The sequence below is a fragment of the Solea solea genome, chromosome 20 (genome assembly GCF_958295425.1).
Source record: "Solea solea chromosome 20, fSolSol10.1, whole genome shotgun sequence".
Taxonomy (NCBI): domain Eukaryota; kingdom Metazoa; phylum Chordata; class Actinopteri; order Pleuronectiformes; family Soleidae; genus Solea; species Solea solea.
Window position 1 is genome coordinate 592582 of NC_081153.1, and position 22570 is coordinate 615151.

General features: G+C 43.0%; 1 protein-coding gene across 2 annotated transcripts; it reads right to left on the bottom strand.

The window, feature by feature from the left end:
* Positions 1-505: 505 nt before the first annotated feature.
* LOC131447432 (BCL2/adenovirus E1B 19 kDa protein-interacting protein 2-like) lies at positions 506-22202 on the bottom strand. Of its 2 annotated transcripts, none has more exons than XM_058619217.1 (11): positions 22075-22202; positions 19710-19803; positions 19494-19553; positions 18789-18869; positions 16976-17125; positions 16691-16906; positions 16507-16609; positions 9210-9341; positions 1499-1585; positions 1275-1373; positions 506-715 (listed from the first exon to the last, which is right to left on the bottom strand). In XM_058619217.1, the coding sequence occupies exons 2-11, from the start codon at positions 19759-19761 to the stop codon at positions 691-693; spliced, it is 1005 nt and encodes a 334-aa protein (XP_058475200.1). In that variant the 5' UTR covers positions 19762-19803; positions 22075-22202; the 3' UTR covers positions 506-690. The 2 variants fall into 2 exon arrangements, with proteins under 2 accessions (XP_058475200.1, XP_058475201.1); XM_058619218.1 differs by having other exon boundaries at positions 19710-19813.
* Positions 22203-22570: the final 368 nt, after the last annotated feature.

Genomic DNA, 22570 nt, shown 5'->3' on the forward strand with positions numbered 1-22570 from the left:
CATAATTAAATGCTTTTTGACCTGAAGGACAACGGCTTCAACTCTTTGTTACTTTTTGCTGCAACTTTAGCTGATGTATCAAGATAAAAAACTTATTTGAATTTTCTCAAGAAACCCCACCACGACAATAGTTTGATGAGGTCATAGTTTGATGAGGTCATAGTTTGACGACGTCATGGTTTAATGAGGTCATAGTTTGATGAGTCATAGTTTGACGAGGTCATAGTTTGAGGAGTCATAGTTTGTTGAGTCAGTTTGATGAGTCATACATAGTTTGATGAGTCATACATAGTTTGTTCAGGTCATAGTTTAATGAGGTCATAGTTTGACGAGGTCATAGTTTGTTGAGGTCATAGTTTGTTGAGGTCATAGTTTGATTTGAATAAATGTATCATTTTGTTTATATTTAGATCTCATCAGGAGATTAAATGAAATCAATGATGTCTCATTCAGATTGTATCATTTATGTAGAATAAAGTTTTATTGTTTATTTAATATTCAATTGTTTCAGTTCACACCTTTTCAAATAAATCGAGACATTTAAAATAAAATGGCTTTTTTAATCCATCAGAACAATCAAAGTGAACAGGGCAGAATTATTTATGAAAAGCTTTGATACATTAATGACAATGAAGCGCCTCCTACTGGACCACGGCAGTACAGCTCAACAAAATACCTGATGCTGAAGTTTCACCTTGACAGGTTCTCATCGTACCTGTAAACAGACATGTGTGATGTCATGAGTGTGAGTGATGTTGTGTGTGAGTGATGTCATGTGTGATGTCATGTGTGATGTCATGAGTGTGAGTGATGTCATGTGTGAGTGATGTCATGTGTGATGTCATGAGTGATGTTATGAGTGTGAGTGATGTGTGATGTTGTGTGTGAGTGATGTCATGTGTGATGTCATGTGTGAGTGATGTCATGAGTGATGTGTGATGTCATAAGTGATGTCATGAGTGTGAGTGATGTCATGCGTGTGAGTGATGTGTGATGTCATGTGTGAGTGATGTCGTGTGTGAGTGATGTCATGTGTGATGTCATGAGTGATGTTATGAGTGTGAGTGATGTGTGATGTTGTGTGTGAGTGATGTCATGTGTTCGTGATGTCATGTGTGATGTCATGTGTGAGTGATGTCATGAGTGATGTGTGATGTCATAAGTGATGTCATGAGTGTGAGTGATGTCATGAGTGTGAGTGATGTGTGATGTCATGTGTGAGTGATGTCATAAGTGATGTCATGAGTGTGAGTGATGTCATGAGTGTGACTCACTGTTGGACACAGTCTGGAATCTGCAGCTGTTCTGTAGGAATCAGCTGTGAAAGTCCCTGAAGGTTTTCGACAAACTGCAGTTTCCTGCTGAATTTAGAGCTGATGAAGAAGATGACGTTCACTTAGCTGGTCAAGACTTTAATAATCTCATTAATAATCTGATTTAGTTAGCAGGTGTAATTTGTATCATGTGACTGTAAGTGATGAAGACAAGGGCCACAGACCTGATGAAGGGTTTGATGATGGTGACGAGAGCTTTGATGTACCAGGTTGGATGAACCACATAGAAACCCTTTAGATTCTTCCTTAGCCTGAACACACACACACACAGACACACACAGACAGGCACAGACAATTCAATTCAATTCAATTCAATTCAATTCAATTCAATTCAATGTTATTTGTATAGCGCCAAATCATAACATACATTATCTCAAGGCACTGTACATAGACAACATCAAGGAGAGCAGAGAACCCCAACAGTTCACACAATGAACAGGGGTGGAGTGGCTCAGTGGTTAAGACCCCAGTACTCTGTGTGCAAAAGACATCATGGTCGCAAGTTCAACTCCACCCCTGGCTGATTGTACTCAATTCCCTTGTAAGTCGCTTTGTATGTATTGTAATTTAATGTAATGTAATAACAATGAGCAAACACTAGGCATCAGTGGAGAGAAAAAACTCCCTCTTAACAGAAGAAGAAATCTCTGACAGAACCAGACTCAGAGATGTGCAGTCATCTGCCTCGACCAGTTGGGGTAAAAGGAAAATGGGGGACAGAGGAGAGGTGGGGGGCAGAAAGGGGGGAGAGAAAGGACAAGAGGGAGATGAGGTAGAGACAGAAGAGAGAGAGAGACCAGGAGCAGATACACAACAACTGTATCAAGTTACAAGTTTATACAGTTAATGATATCGACTTTTAATTATAGCACAATTATAATGGTGATGATATGTATGATATGGATAGCCTCGAAAACTGGATCTGGATCCTGCAACCTGCAAGATGAGAATACAGAGAGAGAGAGAGAGGGAAGGAAGTAAGGACACAAACTAGGGAGCGAAAGAGACAAGGTTAATGACATATAAAAAGTCATATTCATACCCTGAGTGTGAGAGAGTGAATGTGCGTGCACCACAGGAAAATCCCCCAGCAGTCTAGGTCTATAGCAGCATAACTAAGAGATGGTCCAGGTTTCCCTGAACCAGCTCTAACTATAAGCTTTATCAAAAAGGAAAGTTTTTAGTCTAACTTTAAATACAGAGAGAGGCTCCGCCTCCTGAACTGTCATTGGAAGCTGGTTCCACAGGAGAGGAGGAGCCTGGTAACTGAAGGCTCTGCCTCCCATTCTGCTCTTACAGACTCTGGGAACCACAAGTAAACCTGTATTTTGTGACCTAAGTGGTCTGTTAGGGTGATAAGGTAAGACTAGGTCTTTCAGGTATGAAGGAGCCTGACCATTAAGTGCTTTGTACGTGAGGAGGAGGATTTTAAATTGAATTCTAAACTGTATGGGGAGCCAGTGTAGAGACGCTAACACTGGAGTTATATGGTCTCTCTTTCTAGTTCCTGTCAGAACTCGTGCTGCAGCATTTTGAATGAACTGAAGGGTTTTAACAGACTTGTTGGAACATCCTGATAATAAGGAGTTACAGTAATCTAATCTAGATGTAACAAAAGCATGAACTAGTTTTTCAGTATCCTGTAAAGACAGAATGTTTCTAATTTTCATAATGTTCCGCAGGTGGAAGAAGGCTGTTCTGGAAATGAGTTTTATGTGTGAATCAAATGACATTTCCTGGTCAAAAGTAACTCCAAGGTTCCTCACAGTGGAACTGGAAGCCATGGTGATGTCATCTAAAGTGACAATGTGATCAGAAAGTTTTCCTCTGAGGTGTTTAGGGCCGAGTATAAAAGTTTAAAAGTAGAAAGTTACAGGTCATCCAGGACTTAATGTCTCTGAGACATTCCTGGAGTTGAACAACCTGATTTATTTCATCCGGCCTCATTGATAAATATAGCTGTGTGTCATCTGCATAACAATGAAAGTGTATGTTGTGCTTCCTAATAATGTTCCCTAGAGGAAGCATATATAAGGTAAAAAGTATAGGCCCAAGCACTGAGCCTTGTGGAACTCCACAATTAACTTTTGTTTGTAGTGAGGCTTTATCATTAACATGAACAAACTGGAATCTATCAGATAAGTATGATTTAAACCAGCAGAGGGCAGCACCTGTGATACCAAGAGTCTGCTCCAATCTCTGCAGTAGAATATTATGATCAATGGTGTCAAATGCAGCACTAAGATCTAACAGGACAAGTAAAGAAACTAGACCATTATCTGAAGCCAAGAGAAGATCATTACTAACTTTAACTAGTGCTGTTTCTGTGCTATGTTTTTTTTTTTTTTTATAAATCTTTTTATTCTGTTTTTTGTTTACATAACAGTAGTTCACACATACAGTGTATGCAATAAGTCTTGCAGTGAGATTAGCAGTTGGTAGTCCTACACAATATATGTTGAAATCAACAACAACTTAACTAAGTCTGAACTGCTCCCATGAGCCATTATTAACCCTTTCCCCTACCCACCCACTGTTAGATAAAGAAAGGAAAGGACGGACACATACGAAACAAAAAAAAATAAAAAATAAAATAAATAAATATTAAAATCACATATTAAAATGAATAAAATTTGAAATAAATAAATAAATAAACAAGAATAAGGGGGGAAAAATAAAAGAGGTTGGTCTAGTCACTGTCTGGGTGAATAATAGTTCTATCTAAGTACTCCAAGAAGGGCTGCCAGGTTTTGTTGAAGGCATTATCAGAACCCGCCAGTGAAAATCTAACCTTCTCAAGCTTGATATGAGTTAAGACCTCTCTAAGCCAGCTATTGTGTGAAGGTGGAAGAACATGCTTCCATTTAAACAAAATAAGGCGTCTGGCCAATAGCGTTGTAAAGGCCAGTACCCGGCGCTTTGATGCAGGGAGTTGAGGTGTAGCGATTGGAGGGGAGCCAAACAGGACCGTGCAAGGATCAGGGTTAAGGTCCGTATCGAGCACCGTTGAGAGTGTATCAAAAATTTGGCGCCAGAAACCAGTGAGTTTCGGGCAGGACCAAAACATATGTGTGTGATTAGCAGGTGACTGTTTACATCTATTACAACTGTCACTGGTGTCTGGAAAAATCTTCGCCAGTCGGACATTTGTGTAATGCACTCTAAAAAGAACTTTACATTGTAATAAACCGAGCCTGGCACATATAGAGGATGTATGAACTAGCTTAAGGATTTGGTCCCATTGATTATCTGAAATTGGAGCTCCCAGCTCAGGGTTAAGGGAGTCAGGGTTAAGGGAGTCAATAGCATTGTAGATCACGGAGATGGAACGCTTTTGTGCAGGATCGAGGGTGAGCAAGGAGTCAATCCGAGACCCGGGTGGATGGTTAGGGAAGTGAGGGTAGTTGGTTTTAACAAAGTGCCTGGCCTGAAGAAACCGGAAAAAATGAGATTGAGGTAATTCAAACCTGGCTGCAAGCTCTGTAAAATTAGTAAATATGTTATCTTTGTAAAGGTGCTTGACATATAATAACCCTTTGTTACGCCACATAATAAAGGTGGAGTCTGACAGGGAGGGCGGGAATAAATGGTTTTTAACCACCGGTGCTAAAGTTGAGGGATCATTCAAGCCATAGTGTTTGCGAAATTGGATCAAAATTTTTAGTGAGTTGGTAACAACAGGGTTCTGTGAGACATTATGCATCTTAAGGGGAAGTCGCGCAGTAAGGAGGGACTGTAATGAAAACTTTGTGGACCGTAGCTCAAACAAAAACAAAACAAAAAAAAAAACAGAAAACAACCTATAACTAAATTCCCTATTAACACATTCAAAACCCCTGTAAAGCTTCCAGTTTCTTTGTACTTACGGATCCCCATGCCTTCAACACTCCCACAGGAATAAGTATAACCCATACAGTACAGGAAAAAATCAAGCAATAGCTAACCAAGGGAAGTTTAAACACCTCCCACATTATGGCCTGAAACCAATTGAACATTACAGCAAAACAGTCAACACATTTATCCGGACTCACACTGTGATGCAGCGGACATCTTCGTATTAAACATTTAACTGATATTACCCCTAATAAAATGTAAAAGGCATGGTCAATGGTTAAATGAGCCAAGTGGCAAAGCTAACCAAAACAACCAGGGGTAAACATCATACTTAGCATCGGTTCAACAAGCCCAGGTGAGATTTACAAATGATAACAGAGTCCCAGTGTTCGAAGAGCATCATACGACACTAGTAAGAGTTCACAGTCAATGTGTGTTAAACATTATCCTGTCGAGGCGCTCTTACCAGCTGGGCGAGTCATCCCGAAGCCCGTGCCAGTAGTGTTGCTAGCGATAGCCGCTAGTGGATTAGGCTGATGAGAAGAGAAAATAAAGTAGCCTCATGGAGCGGGCCAGGAGCCCACGAAGGCAGTGGCCTCCTCGACTGAGGAGAAGCGTTTCTTGTTGCCATCTTTCTTGGTGATTTGGAGTTAAGCTGGGTAGAGCAGAGCCAGTCGGAGGCCCAGATTGTACAGCTTAGCCATGAAATCGCGGTATGCCGCCCGTTGCTCTAACACGTCGGGGCAGAAATCTTCGTCGATGCGGACCGGTGAATCACGGTACTTCAGGTCATTCCTCCGTTTGCGGGCCTCCCGGACTATCAGCTCCTTGGTCTGGTGCCGGTGAAAGCAGACGATCACGGGTCTGGGCCTGTCTCCCTGTCGCAGTTTAGCAGCTAGTGATCGGTGGGCCCGGTCTAGCTCTGGTGGAGTTTGTAGCACCTGATCCCCGAATATCTCCTTCAGGACATCCGAGAAGAAGGTCGTAGGTCGTGGGCCTTCAATGGACTCAGGCAGGCCAATAATCCTGACGTTGTTACGCCGGCTTCTCCCCTCTAGATCGATGTTTTTGGTTCTGAGCTTAGCACAAGTCTCTGATAAAATGGAGCATGATGCTTCAAGAGCTTGGATGCGCTCTTCAGTTAAGTTGGCGTTGGACTCCAGACTTACAATTTGTTCACCAAAGTCAGTCACAGTAACCTGCACCGTGTCAAGTTTAGCTTCGAGAGAGATAAACGCCGCCCTGAGCTCGGCGGACAGCGCCACTGATATGGAGTGACGGTGTTCTTCTAGCAAGCTAGTCAGAGCGGGCATGCTAATCTGGCTATCCATGGCGGTCGAGTCGTCTCTCGCGGTTTCTCTTTCCTTAGCCAACCTGGTTCCGGAGGCCATGAGGCATGTGTAAAATATTACTTCTTCTTACTTAGAAGTCGAGTCGGGTTTGGGTTGCAAAAAGGTGTGTTTTTACAGGTCAGCGCGGGAGAGCACAATGCATGTGTCTACTCCATTCCCCTCTCCACCGGAAGTCCTCTGTGCTATGGTTTAATCTAAAACCTGACTGAAAATCTTCAAACAGGCCATTAATGCGCAAATATTCACATCATTGATTAGCAACTGCCTTTTCTAAGATTTTAGAAACAAAGGGAAGATTAGATATAGGTCGGTAATTAGCTAAAATATCTGGGTCAAGGGTCGCTTTTTTGACAAGGGGTTTAATAACTGCTATTTTAAACGTTTGGGGCACATATCCAGTTAATAAGGATAGATTAATTTGAGTTAATATAGAGCTGTTAATTAAAGGAAAGACATCTTTAAACAGTTTGGTGGGGATAGGATCTAACTGACAGGTTGATGGCTTAGATGATGAAACTAATGATGTTAACTCAGCGAGATCTATAGGGGAGAAACTGTCTAACTGTGCACCTGGTGCTTCTAAAGCTCTTGTGATAAAGAGATGAGTCAGTCCCAATATGAGGGAGGAGATGATCCATTTTTTCTCTAATTGATGTTATTTTATTCACAAAAAAGTTGATAAAGTCATCACTGCTCAGTGTTAAAGGAATAGATGGTTCAGTGGAGCTGTGGCTCTGTGTCAGCCTGGCTACAGTGCTGAAAACAAACCTATGATTATTCTTATTTTCTTCAATTAAAGAAGAATAATAGGCAGCTCTAGCTTTGTGTAGGGCTTTTTTGTAAGCTACAAAACCATCTTTCCAGGCTATATGAAATTCCTCTAGGTTATTGGAACGCCATTTTCTTTCTAATCTACGTAACGTCTGTTTAAGAGCACGAGTATTGGAGTTAAACCATGGTGCTCGTCTCATCTGATTCACCACCTTCTTTTTCAGAGGGGCAACACAATCTAATGTAGTACGCAGTGAGGCTGCTGTACTATCAACAAGGTTATCTATGAGGGCGGGAGTAAAATCACAAAAGGTACCTTCAGATGTACTGACATATGGCACCGAGTTAAATAAAGGTTGCACTGTCTCTTTAAATGTATTCATATTATTATCAGACAGTATTTCTTATTAATGTTATTGTAGTTCATTATTGTACAATTAAACGTGAGTAAATAATGATCAGTAAGGAGAGGGTTTTGAGGAACTATGTTTAAGTTATCAATATCAATACCATAAGTTAAAACAAGGTCGAGGGTGTGATTAAGGCAATGAGTTGGTTTATTAACGTGTTGAATAAAACCTATTGATTCCAACAGCGAGTTAAATGCGCAGCTAAGACTATCACGGTCAACATCTACATGGATGTTGAAATCCCCTACAATTATGATTTGATCTGTCTTAAGCACTAACTCAGATAAGAACTCAGAGAACTCTGATAGGAACTCTGAATAAGGTGCAGGTGGACGATAAACTGTGACTATCATCATTGGTGTCTGTGATTTCCAACTAGGATGAGATAGATTAAGAATAAGGCTTTCAAACCATGAATATCCTGGTTTGGGTTTGGGATTGATTAATAATCTAGTATTAAAAATGGCTGCTACACCTCCTCCTCTGCCTGAGCTTCTAGGAATATGGGTATTAGCATGAGTGGGTGGAGTTGACTCATTTAGACTAACGTAATCTTCTTCATGTAACCAAGTTTCAGTAACACAGAATAAATCAATACAATTGTCAGAAATTAGATCATTTATTAAAACAGATTTTGAGGAGAGAGACCTAATATTTAATAGTCCACATTTAACAGTGGTATTATTTGACTCTATTTTATTGTTAGTATTAATCTTTATTAAGTTAGAATGTCAGACAGTGTGAATGTGACAGACACACACACACACACAGACGACACACACAGACAGACACACACATACACACACATGCACACAAACACACACACAGACACACACAGACAGACACACACATACACACACATGCACACAAACACACACACAGACACACACAGACAGACACACACACACATACACAGACACATACACACACATGCACACACACACACACAGACACACACACGCAGGCACACACATACACAGACAGACACACACACACACACACACACAGACACACACACACAGACACAGACAAACACATACACACACATGCACACGCACACACACAGACACACACACGCAGGCACACACATACACAGACAGACACACACACACACAGACACAGACACAGACACACATACACAGACAGACACACACATGCACACACACACTCACACACATACACACACAGACACACACATACACACACACACACACATGCACACACACACAGACAGACACACACACACAGACAGACAGACAGACACACGACACACACACACAGACACAGACACACAAACACAGACACAGACACACACAGGCACACACATACACATACACACACACACATGCACAAGCGCACACACAGAGACACACACACACAGACAGACAGACACACGACAGACACACGACACACACACACAGACACACACATGCACACACACACAAACACAGACACAGACACACACATTGACAGGTGTGTGTGATCAGGTGATTGACAGGTTATCTCACCTGTGGTGGATGGTGGTGTAACACTCTCTGAGCCAGCTGAATTCTGGGAGTTTGTCTCTCTGTCCTCCAGCACAAAGATAAACTATTACATAGTTTTCAGCAACCATGAGATCCAGAGTCCCCACCACATACCTGAGAGACACGTGGACAGAGACAGGTGAGACACATGGACAGAGAGACAGGTGAGACACGTGGAAAGAGAGACACGTGAGAAATGTGGAAAGATAGACAGGTGAAACACGTGGACAGAGACAGGTGAGACATGTTGACAGAAAGACAGGTGAGACACATGGACAGAGAGACAAGTGAGACACGTGGAAAGAGAGACAGGTGAGACACGTGGAAAGAGAGACAGGTGAGACACGTGGACAGAGAGATTGGTGAGACACTCCAAATTACATTCAATTTGCCGGAACATAGCAGCAGAGGAAACAAATATAAACCTGAAATCAGCCTCTGTGGACGCTCTAGGTCTCTGTGGACTCTCTAGGTCTCTGTGGACGCTCTCGGTCTCTGTGGACGCTCTCGGTCTCTGTGGACTCTCTAGGTCTCTGTGGACTCTCTAGGTCTCTGTGGACGCTCTCGGTCTCTGTGGACGCTCTAGGTCTCTGTGGACTCTCTAGGTCTCTGTGGACGCTCTCGGTCTCTGTGGACGCTCTAGGTCTCTGTGGACTCTCTAGGTCTCTGTGGACGCTCTCTGTCTCTGTGGACGCTCTAGGTCTCTGTGGACTCTCTAGGTCTCTGTGGACGCTCTCGGTCTCTGTGGACGCTCTAGGTCTCTGTGGACTCTCTAGGTCTTAGCTGTTAGCATTCTCAGTTCATGGTTGGTGTCTGGAGACAATACATTTCTACCACAGACACAAAGCACATGTTTGACCTCTAAATGACTCACTTCTCGCCTAAAATGGTCTTAAAAGTGAAAAGTATTTCTCGCTCTGATGCTATGTTCCGGTGAATTGCATTCTGGGGTACATGACGTCATTTGTCCTCGTAAGAATACATTCTAGATATCCACATTATATGAATAGAATATATACTTTACTAATCCCCTTAGGGAAATTATTTCTCTGCATTTGACCCATCCTAGAATAAGGAGCAGTGGGGGCTGCCACACTGAGTAGCGCAGGGCACAATGGGGGTCTCTCTGTCCACCTGTCTCTCAGGTATCCACATTCCATTCTAGATATCCAGAATGTAATGTGGATATCTAGAAGTGCACTTTTGGTCGAGTGAGCTGCCTTAAAACCAGACGGATGAGGATCGAGAAGGTTGTTCCGAGGGTTAAGGAGATAGGTGAGGAAAGGAAGAAGATCAGAAGCAATTGACTGACGAAGGTGAGAGGGTCAAGAGGTCAGGAGTCAGTAAGGGAGAGAACTTGATGTTGAGGTAGAGGTGAAAGAGGATAGAGAAGGAGATGAATGTGTGGTTGGTAGAGTGGTGAGATCAGGAGGTGGAAAAACAAGAGTGAATGTCATCTACTTTTTTTGTGAAGTTGACAAAGTGAATTGGTAGAAGAGAGGAGGGAGGAGGGGGAGTGGGGGAGTCAAGGAGGTTAGAGAAGATCGAGAAAAGTTTTTGGGGATTAGAGAAAGAGGATTGAATTTTAGTCTGATAGAAAGATTGTTTGGCTGCAGAGATTTTGATTTTTAAGTCTCCTTTATTTGCTCAGAGCATGTTATCCTTTACATTTTTGGCTCTGGAGGAGAAAAAAAACAGAGGAAGAAATTCAACAAAGAAAAATAATCAACTCAGGATTTGACCGAAAACTAAATCATCATCTTTCACAGAACATAAAACTCCCTTTTTTAAACGGATTTTTTAAAATCCGTTTTCAGTCTGGTCTTCAGCATTCGCACAAACATCAGTTTAGCATCCACGTCCACACTGTTCTCCACTCTATTTCTCCTGGTTGTATAAACGGCCATCTTAGACTGGCAGATTAAAAAATTAAATAACTGACAGTGATTTTTCTTTTTCCTGTCGTACAAGAATAAAAACAGAGTGAGAAAACATTTCGTTAAACAAAGAAAAAACCTGAAACAGAAAGTGAAACAGAGGACTGAATCTAACGCACTGTAAAAAACAGTGAAAGACAGTTTCTCTCAGTGAACAGAAAGGACATGAATCAGTGACATTTGGATTAACAACAGAGATAAAAGCATTTACAGCCACCGCACCATGGAGAAGCCTCCACTGTAGGTCTCCGGCTTTCTTGGTTAGCGGTGGCTTATACAGAGCCTTCCACTCAGGCTTCTGAGCTGTTGTGAGGGACAGGTGGGTCCTCCAAGGAGTGTCCACTCTGCAGTAGTGCTTTTAAAACTAAGTAATACATTGTCTTTCCCGTCATGTTCCACAAACCATAATCAATAGAAATCATTCACTTTGGTGTTCAACTCTGTCAAAAGCTTTTTCTTGATCTAGAGAAATCAGACCAAACTCTGAGCCTAATGAACTAGAGAGGTCCAAAATGTCCCGAATTAGAGTAATGTTGTCAGATATCAACCTGCCGGGCACACAGTAGGTCTGGTCCACATGGATGACCTGGTCCATCACCTTCCTGAGTCTCATGGCCAGCACCTTAGAGAGTAGTTTATAGTCGGTACACAGCAGAGACACAGGACGCCAGTTCTTAAGCTCCTGCAGGTCTCCTTTCTGGGAGGAGGGTGAGGACAGCCCTCCTGCTGCTCAGAGGCAGACTGTCCTGCAGGACACACAGAAGATCCTCCCCCATGACCGTCCAGAAGGCTCTATAAAACTCCGCAGGGAGACCGTCTATGCCGGGAGCCTTCCCGCTCTGCAGAGTCTGTAGCGCCTCCTGTAGCTCCTGGGCGGAAAGTTGTGCCTCGAGACCCTCTTTGTGGTCCTCGGTCACTTGCGGCAGCCCTTCAAAGAATGACAGCGCCACCTCTGGTTCCTCCCGAAGCCCTGCTGCGTACAGATCGTGATAGAAACCCGTAGCACACTGCCGAATGTCTGCGTCCTCCTGCAGTAGTAGTCCACTGTCAGACCTCAGTGAGTGCATGAGTCTCTTCTGTCCGCTCTTCCGCTCCAACCCAAAGAAAAAATGAGAAGGAGCATCCATCTCCGCAACGTTCTGGAAGCGTGACCGAACCAGAGCACCATGGGTATGAAAACCCATTAGGTCGGACAGAGCTGAGCGTTTGACTTTGAGAACTTCAATATGTTCTCGATCTCCTGTGGAGTCTGCTCGGTTTTGCAGTTCCACCACTTCTCTCTCCAGATCTCTCATAGACCTGGTCATGTCTCTAGTGACACTGAGAGTGTACTGCAAGCAAAGCTGTTTGATCTGAACCTTTCCCACGTCCCACCACTGCTGCAGAGAACTGTACTCGGACTTAGTCCGTCTGAAATAAAACCAAAAATAGCTGAGTGACTCTTTAAAACCATTATCGGTCAACAGTGTGGTGTTAAAGTGCCAATACGCACTTCTACATTTCACATTCTTTATAAAAACCACACACTGCACCAGGGAGTGATCGGAGAACCCGACAGGGCTGATCGCACTGCTCTTAAAAACATTAAAATGATGCTCGTAACAATAAAACCTATCAAGTCTTGCTAAAGACAGTGTGTTGCCTCTAGAGTGAAGCCAGGTGTACTGACGCTGGCTCCTGTGGAAACATCTCCACACATCACACAACTCAAAGGTTTCCATCATTTTGCTGATGGCGGTTTTTGAAGCAGTGTGAGGTTCCCCGTGGTTCCTGTCTAAGACAGGGTTCTCTGTGCAGTTAAAATCACCAGCTAAAAACAAAAACTCCTCACTGCAACACTTGTGAAGTGTTTGGTTCAGTGTGTCTATAAAAACCAGTCTCTCCAGAGCAACAACTGGAGCATATACATTTATAAAAACCAGTGTCATCTTCTCAAACTGAGCAGTCACTTTTAAAAGTCGGCCTGGAACGATGTTGTCTACAGTGAAGTTAAAAGGTGTGAATTCTCTGGAGAAGAGAATCCCGACCCCCCCACTGTTACTGTCCCTGTGACTTAAAACCAGCTCCCCATTCCACTCCCTTCTCCAGTCACACTCAGTGTCTCCTGAATAAAAGTGACATTCAGTTGTTTAGTTTGTATCAAGTTAAAAAGTGCAGCTCTCTTTGTGTCCTGACGAGCACCGTTAATGTTTAAAGAGCCCAGTTTGATGTCACACATGATTAAAAAAGAGCTGCAAACAAACAAAAACACACTCATCCATCGTTTTCCTTCTCTAGCTGGAGTCGAACCTTTGTTAAAAAATGTTTCAGCCGAAAGATCTCTGTTTCGATGAAGACAGGTTGACCAAGGTCTCCTTTGTTCCTCATCAGAGACCTCACTGACTGACTGAAGAGACGCAGATCAGGGAAGAACTCCTCAATGTTCACTCCCTTCTCTCCTTTTGTGTGACACGAGAGAAGGAGTAATCACTGTGTGTCTCCCCGGCCTCCTCATCACCCTGTGTGCTCTGTATGTCTCCCAGTATGTCTTCCTGTGTGTCCTCCAATGTGTCACCCAGTATGTCTTCCTGTGTGTTGTCCTCTGACCCCTCAGAGGACACCTGTGAATTCTCTTTTGACATTTTCTTATTTTTCGTGGTGGTTACTTTAGTTTCAGTGTTTTTCCGTTTGATTGAACATTTGATAATTTCACCCATTGAATCATCAATAATATCGTCATTATGGTCCAGAGCAGCCTCTGCCACTCTGGTCACTGTCTGTCCTCTGACTGGAGAGGACTCAGTCTGGACACTCTGTCCATCAGGGCTTTTCCCTGTCTGTGTGTTTGCTGCATCACTCTGTACCTCCATGTGTGTCTGTGGTGTGTGTGTGCGGTGTGTGTGTCTGTGTCTGTGGTGTGTGTATGTGTGGTGTGTGTGTCTGTGTTGTGTGTGTGTCTGTGTCTGTGGTGTGTGTATGTGTGGTGTGTGTGTGTGTGTCTGAAAAATGACGACTGATTTTACTCTGCTGTAGCCCACGACTGCACCCACAGCGAGGCCACGCCTCCAGCTTCTCCAGCCCGGAGACTCCAGGTGCTGCCATTACCTGCAGGACTGCTGCAGCGCCGGCGGCAGCCACCGCCAAACACAAATAAACTATAAACTCTAAAACTATAAACTCGGATTAAATCAAAATCAGTGGTCACAAAAGAAAAATGTAATATTGTGGCGGGCACTCAGGGGTGTGTTCTCTCACCCAGTTGGTTTCTGGGTAAGGGGTGGTTCCGAGATATATATATTTGCTGTATGGGGCACATGTGCTCTTGCTGTTTAACTCATACAGAATAAACCTGTGTAACTCACCTACGTCTCAGCCTTTCCTCATCCTGCCACATTGGTGACCCTGTTTTGAACATGTTCGAAGAAGCAGAGGAGTGTGATTCCTCTTCGGCAAACAGTGGACGTGCTTCCTCTTCGGCCATGGCCCAACTCCCGCCGGCCGGCTTTACCGGGCCGGTGAAGCTTCCGGAGTTTTGGCAGAGTGACCCTGCTCCATGGTTTGAGCACATCGAGGCGCTTTTCCACCTGCGAGGAATAACGGCTGATGACTCCAGGTATTATTTGGTGGTCGCGGCACTGGATCAGCAGTCCACTCGCCGCGTGATGCAGCTCCTGCGCGCCCCGCCACGGCACGGAAAGTACGCAGTTTCTCCTCCGGCGCTACAGCCTGTCTCCTGTGGAAAGAGCGGATAAGCTGCTTGTGTCCGAACAGCCCGTGGGCCTCGCCGCTCCATGGCGCCCAAGGCGGATGGGTCTTGGCGGCCGTGCGGTGACTTTCGCCGCCTGAATAACATTACTGCACATGACCGTTATCCCATTCCGCACATTCAGGATTTTTCGGTCCGCCTGGCGGGAATGCCGATTTTCTCTAAGGTGGATCTGGTGCGTGGTTATCATCAGGTTCCCGTGCGCGCAGAGGACGTGGCCAAAACTGCGGTGATTACGCCATTCGGGCTTTTCGAGTTCCTGCGCATGCCGTTTGGCCTCAAGGGCGCGGCACAAACATTTCAGAGGCTGATGGACTCGGTGTTGCGTGACCTCGCGTTCGTTTTCGTCTATCTGGACGGCATTTTGGTGGCCAGCCAGTCGGCTGATGAGCACCTGTCGCACCTTAAGCGAGTTTTCCGGCGCCTCGATGAACATGGCTTGATTGTCAACACAGCCAAATGGCAGTTTGGGCTGCCGGTGATTGATTTCTTGGGCCATCGCATTTCGTCGCAGGGTGCGGTTCCTTTGCCTTCTAAGGTGCAAGTGGTGGTGGATTTTCCCCATCCGGTCTCGGTCAAGTCCTTGCAGGAGTTTTTGGGCATGGTGAACTTCTATAACTGTTTCCTACCTCGTGCTGCCCACCTCATGTTGCCACCATATGGGGCCCTGAGGCTGAAGAAGGCCAACGACCGGGTCGACTGGACCCCTGAACGCATTCAGGCCTTTAGGGTGCTGGAGGCGGGCTCTAAAAGTTTCGTGCTGGATATGGGCGGGCGTCGAGAGCGTGTTTCGTTGGATAGACTCAAGCCGGCTCATTTTGTGGCCGGTGAAGAGGTGTTACCGGCCCGGGTTCCCCGTCGGGGTCGCCCCCCTTCCAAGGCCCCTGTTGTGTCTTCTCCGGCTGTGTGTCCTACGTTGGACCCTGTTGTGGTCGGTGTCTCTCCTGCCTGTCGCCCCCCTGTGGTTTCGGACGTGGGGTGGCGTAACCGTTATGGCAGACTGGTTAAGCCTCCTGTGAGGTACTGATTCTTACCCTGGGGTTTCCCTCTGGGTGTTCGGGGGGGGGGGGGGGGGGGGGTTCTCTCACCCAGTTGGTTTCTGGGTAAGGGGTGGTTCTGTGATATATATATTTGCTGTATGGGGCACATGTGTCTTGCTCTCAACTCATACAGAATAAACCTGTGTAACTCACCAACGTCTCAGCCTTTCCTCATCCTGCCAAAATAAAAAAAACCAAGCAGCAAAAAAGAAGAGTATAGAATTTGTCAGAAAAGTTTGAAAAACACTCACCCTGACCACGCTCTCAGCCACGCCCACTCCCAACATTCACTCAGAGAGAGAGAGAGAGAGAGAGAGAGGAAAGTAAAAGAAGTAAATTCTGATGACTTCTCTGACTCTGAAGTTGCCAAGAAGAACAAGTGTGTGTGTGTGTGTGTGTGTGTGTGTGTGTGTACGTATGAGTATGCGTGTGTGTGTGTATGTGTGTTTGTATATGTGTGTGTACGTATGAGTATGCGTGTGTGTGTGTATGTGTGTTTGTATATGTGTGTGTACGTGTGAGTATGCGTGTGTGTGCGTGTGTGTGTGTGTGTGTACCTGAACAGGTTGTCCATCACGTATGTATATTTCTCCAGATTGTTCTGAGGCAGGAAACAGGAAGAAAACACGATGATGTCATTCATCCCGTCTCCATAGTAACCTGAATGGTGACATGGGAGGGACAAATATAAATCCTGAGAGTGGGGTCACAGTAACTCCTCCCCCTGCAGTGATGTCATACCTCCGTGGGACAACACTTGTAGAAACGGCTCGAGGACACTCATGTTGACGCGGCTTTCCTGTGCCGCTTCACCTGTGGAGAAACAGCGCCACCTGGTGCCATGACTGTCCAACACGTCCTCCGTCTCCAGCGACGCACTGCACTGAGACCTGCAGGTGGGAGGGGCTTCCACTTGTCTGCGACGGTGGGAAACCACGCCCAGACGCAGCAGCTCACCTGGAAAAAAAAAGTCCAACATTAGTGTGTGTGTGAGGTTCTGCATCTGTGTGACCTCTGACCTCTGACCTTCTATATTGCAGATAGGAAAGGGCAGTGATTCAGTATCAGATGGTGTTTCCACGGCGTCCAGGTCGATGTCCAGCCCCAGGTCATCGTCATCATCAGGTGAGAGGAAGCCTGAGGGGAAGTCGTCAGAGACGGTGGACTCACTGCGTCCTGAGGACAAGTACAGAAGCTCAGCAGGTCCACAACTCACAACAACATTCACGATCTCTGAAGTACAGAATCTCAGCAGGTCCACAACTCACGACAACATTCACGATCTCTGAAGTACAGAATCTCAGCAGGTCCACAACTCACGACAACATTCACGATCTCTGAAGTACAGAATCTCAGCAGGTCCACAACTCACAACATTAACGATCTCTGAAGTACAGAAGCTCAGCAGGTCCACAACTCACAACAACATTAACGATCTCTGAAGTACAGAAGCTCAGCAGGTCCACAACTCACAACAACATTAACGATCTCTGAAGTACAGAAGCTCAGCAGGTCCACAACTCACAACAACATTCACGATCTCTGAAGTACAGAATCTCAGCAGGTCCACAACTCACAACATTAACGATCTCTGAAGTACAGAAGCTCAGCAGGTCCACAACTCACAACATTAACGATCTCTGAAGTACAGAAGCTCAGCAGGTCCACAACTCACAACAACATTAACGATCTCTGAAGTACAGAAGCTCAGCAGGTCCACAACTCACAACAACATTCACAATCTCTGAAGTACAGAATCTCAGCAGGTCCACAACTCACAACAACATTAACGATCTCTGAAGTACAGAAGCTCAGCAGGTCCACAACTCACAACAACATTAACGATCTCTGAAGTACAGAAGCTCAACAGGTCCACAACTCACAACAACATTAACGATCTCTGAAGTACAGAAGCTCAGCAGGTCCACAACTCACAACAACATTAACGATCTCTGAAGTACAGAAGCAACAACATTCACAATCTCTGAAGTACAGAAGCTCAGCAGGTCCACAACTCACAACAACATTAATGATCTCTGAAGTACAGAAGCTTAGCAGGTCCAAAACTCACAACAACATTAATGATTTCTGAAGTACAGAAGCTCAGCAGGTCCAAAACTCACAACAACATTAACGATCTCTAAAGTACAGAAGCTCAGCAGGTCCAAAACTCACAACAACATTAACGATCTCTGAAGTACAGAAGCTCAGCAGGTCCACAACTCACAACAACATTCACAATCTCTGATTTACAGCAGCTCAGCAGGTCCACAACTCACAACAACATTAACAATCTCTGAAGTGCAGAAGCTCAGCAGGTCCACAACTCACAACAACATTAACGATCTCTGAAGTACAGAAGCTCAGCAGGTCCACAACTCACAACAACATTAACAATCTCTGAAGTACAGAAGCAACAACATTCACAATCTCTGATGTACAGAAGCTCAGCAGGTCCAAAACTCACAATAACATTCACAATCTCTGAAGTACAGAAGCTCAGCAGGTCCATAACTCACAACAACATTCACAATCTCTGAAGTACAGAAGCTCAGCAGGTCCACAACTCACAACAACATTCACAATCTCTGAAGTACAGAAGCTCAGCAGGTCCACAACTCACAACAACATTCACAATCTCTGATGTACAGAAGCTCAGCAGGTCCACAACTCACAACAACATTCACAATCTCTGATGTACAGAAGCTCAGCAGGTCCACAACTCACAACAACATTCACAATCTCTGATGTACAGAAGCTCAGCAGGTCCACAACTCACAACAACATTCACAATCTCTGATGTACAGAAGCTCAGCAGGTCCATAATTCAGGTACTTACCGAGAGAGACACTGAGTGCCGGCGCCACCAGAACCTTCTTCTTCTTCTGCGGCCGTGTCAAGCTCAGACTGGTGGGCGGGGCTAAAACAGGAGGTTAAAAATGATATTCATGATTCTTACATTTATTTATAGCTTAATTGCAGTTTATTCGCCGTTTATTTATAGTTTAATTGCAGTTTATTTACGGTTTAATTGCCGTTTATTTATAGCTTAATTGCAGTTTATTTACAGTTTATTTGCCTTTTTGCAGTTTATTTACAGTTTATTTGCCTTTTTTGCAGTTTATTTATAGTTTATTTGTCGTTTAATTACAATTTCATTGCAAATTATTAGCAGTTTATTCAGTTTATTTACATTTTAATTGCCGTTTAATTACAGTTTTATTGCAGTTCATTTGCCGTTTAATTACAGTTTGTTTACAGTATAATTGTAGTTTATTTACAGCTTAATTGAAGTTTATTTACAGTCTATTTACAGTTTGTGTCTTGTTTAATTGCAGTGTATTTACAGTTTGATTGCAGTTTATTTACAGTTTATTTGCCTTTTTTGCAGTTTAATTACAGTTTCATTGCATTTTATTATTTATTTATATATATATATATATATACATATATGTACATACACTTGTTGAGTACTTTCAAATATGCGAGTACATCTTTGCGTATTTGGTTATTGACAAACAGCCTAAGTCTCTGTTCCTCTTACCTGCTGCCAGGGCAACAGTGTTTTTTGTCCGCTGATCCCCTGTGTCTGCCTCTTCTTCCTCTGAAGATGATGAAGAAAAACAGAATGATTTACTTTTCACTTCCTGGTTTCTCCTCAGCAAGTGATGTCACACAGTTTCCTGCTACACAAAATGCAACATAAACACATTTTTAAATTCATGAAATCACAAATGAATAAAACAGAAGATTTCTGGACCTGGTTGATGAGCAGAGTTAACCGTCATGTGACCAGCAGTGTCAGTCATCATCCTGTTGGAGGAGCTGATGTTCTCGTCTGTCAAACACGAACACTAACAAACACTGTTACTGCTATTGTTACTGCTGTTACTGTTACTGTTGTTACTGTTACTGTTATTGTTACTGCTGTTACTACTGTTACCGTTGTTACTGTTACTGCTGTTACTACTGTTACTGTTATTGTTATTACTGTTGTTACTGATACTGCTGTTACTGTTATTGTTATTACTGTTACTGTTGTAACTGTTGTTACTGTTACTGCTGTTACTGTTGTTACTGACACTGTTGTTACTCTTGTTACTGATACTGTTGTTACTGTTACTGTTTTTACTGATACTGTTGTTACTGTTACTGTTGTTACTGTTTTTACTGATACTGTTGTTACTGTTACTGTTGTTACTGTTGTTACTGTTACTACTGTTACTGTTACTACTGTTACTGTTGTTACTGTTGTTACTGTTGTTACTGATACTGCTGTTACTGTTACTATTGTTACTGCTGTTCCTGTTAGTGTTACTTTTGTTACTATTGTTACTGTTGTTACTGTTACTGTTGTTACTGTTACTGCTGTTACTGTTGTTACTGTTGTTACTGTTATTACTGTTGTTACTGATACTGCTGTTACTGTTATTGTTATTACTGTTGTTACTGTTGTTACTGATACTGTTGTTACTGTTACTACTGTTACTGATGTTACTATTACTGTTGTTACTGATACTGCTGTTACTGTTACTATTGTTACTGCTGTTACTGTTAGTGTTACTATTGTTACTGTTGTTACTGTTACTGCTGTTACTATTGTTGCTGTTACTGTTGTTACTGTTACTGCTGTTACTGTTGTTACTATTACTGTTGTTACTGATACTGCTGTTACTGTTGTTACTATTGCTGTTGTTACTGCTACTGCTGTTACTGTTGTTACTGTTACTGTTACTGCTGTTACTGTTATTGTTACTGCTGTTACTGCTGTTACTACTGTTACTGTTATTGTTATTACTGTTGTTACTGATACTGCTGTTACTGTTACTGTTGTAACTGTTGTTACTGTTACTGTTGTTACTGACACTGTTGTTACTCTTGTTACTGATACTGTTGTTACTGTTACTGTTTTTACTGATACTGTTGTTACTGTTACTGTTGTTACTGTTTTTACTGATACTGTTGTTACTGTTACTGTTGTTACTGTTACTACTGTTACTGTTGTTACTATTACTGTTGTTACTGTTACTGTTGTTACTGATACTGCTGTTACTGTTACTATTGTCACTGCTGTTACTGTTAGTGTTACTATTGTTACTATTGTTACTGTTGTTACTGTTACTGTTGTTACTGTTACTGCTGTTACTGTTGTTACTGTTGTTACTGTTATTACTGTTGTTACTGATAATGCTGTTACTGTTATTGTTATTACTGTTGTTACTGCTGTTACTGTTACTGCTGTTACTGTTGTTACTGATACTGTTGTTACTGTTACTACTGTTACTGATGTTACTATTGTTACTGCTGTTACTGCTGTTACTGTTAGTGTTACTATTGTTACTGTTGTTACTGTTACTGCTGTTACTATTGTTGCTGTTGTTACTGTTGTTACTTTTATTACTGTTGTTACTATTGCTGTTGTTACTGCTACTGCTGTTACTGTTGTTACTGTTACTGTTGTTACTGTTACTGCTGTTACTGTTGTTTTTACTATTGTTACTGCTGTTACTGTTGTTACTGTTACTGTTATTACTGTTGTTACTGTTATTGTTGTTACTGTTACTGGTGCTGTTGTTACTGTTACTGCTGTTACTGTTGTTACTGTTACTGATGTTACTGTTGTTACCGTTACTACTGTTGATGTTACTGTTACTACTGTTGATGTTACTGTTGTTACTGTTGTCAATATCCTGCATTAATACAATGTCAACATTAATAAAGTGAGTTTGTAAAGTGAGTTTGTTAAGTGAGTTTGTTAAGTGAGTTTGTAAAGTCAGTTTGTTAAGTGAGTTTGTTAAGTCAGTTTGTTAAGTGATTTGTAAAGTCAGTTTGTTAAGTGAGTTTGTAAAGTCAGATTGTTAAGTGAGTTTGTAAAGTCAGTTTGTTAAGTGAGTTTGTGTGGTAGAATACCTTCACAAACAAACATGATTCTAGTATCACATGAAGAACTTGTTTCTCGAATTCACACATACACACACACACAGTCAGACACACACTCACTCACACAGACAGACACACAGTCACACAGACACACAGTCAGTCAGACACACACTGACACAGACACACACAAACACACACAGACACACACACATACTATGTAGAGAAAATAAAAAATAAAAACTTACAGTGTAAAGAGTTCTCTGTCAGGGAGTCGATGGGAAACTCTGAGACACAGGTGAGTGAGACAGGTGAGACAGGTGAGACAGTTACAGGACAAACGGCAGAGAACTCTGGGAAACCTGATGACATCACACACACACAGGCTTTTATGAGTGGACTCTGATATCTCTCTCTTGCTCTCTCTCTCTCTCTCTTGTTAGTGGAGGCGTGGTGTGTTGACGCGGTGAGGGCCCGGCCCTGTTTCCATGGCAACAGTGACTGTTGGTGGTGGGTGCTGCAGCATGTTTGTACGTGTTCAGAAGATTGCAAAACTAAATGATTTATTATTTACCTGGAGTTTGTGCTGAGAAGTTAAGACAATGACAGGTGACAAACAAGAATAAATAAATGTTTTAGAAATAAAATGTTTTGTCCTTTTCTTTAGTGACATTAAACAGCCTAAATATATCTTTTAAATCTATGGGGGTTTTTTAAGAGTCAATGTTTGTTTTGTTGTTTTCT

Excerpts from the sequence above, each read along its gene's own strand:
- LOC131447432 (XM_058619217.1), bottom strand. The coding sequence starts at position 19,761 with ATGATGACTGACACTGCTGGTCACATGACGGTTAACTCTGCTCATCAA. Across the intron at positions 9,342-16,506 it reads GTGATGGACAACCTGTTCAG|GTATGTGGTGGGGACTCTGG; the intron begins GTACACACACAC and ends CGTGTCTCTCAG. Across the intron at positions 716-1,274 it reads ATTCCAGACTGTGTCCAACA|GTACGATGAGAACCTGTCAA; the intron begins GTGAGTCACACT and ends GTCTGTTTACAG.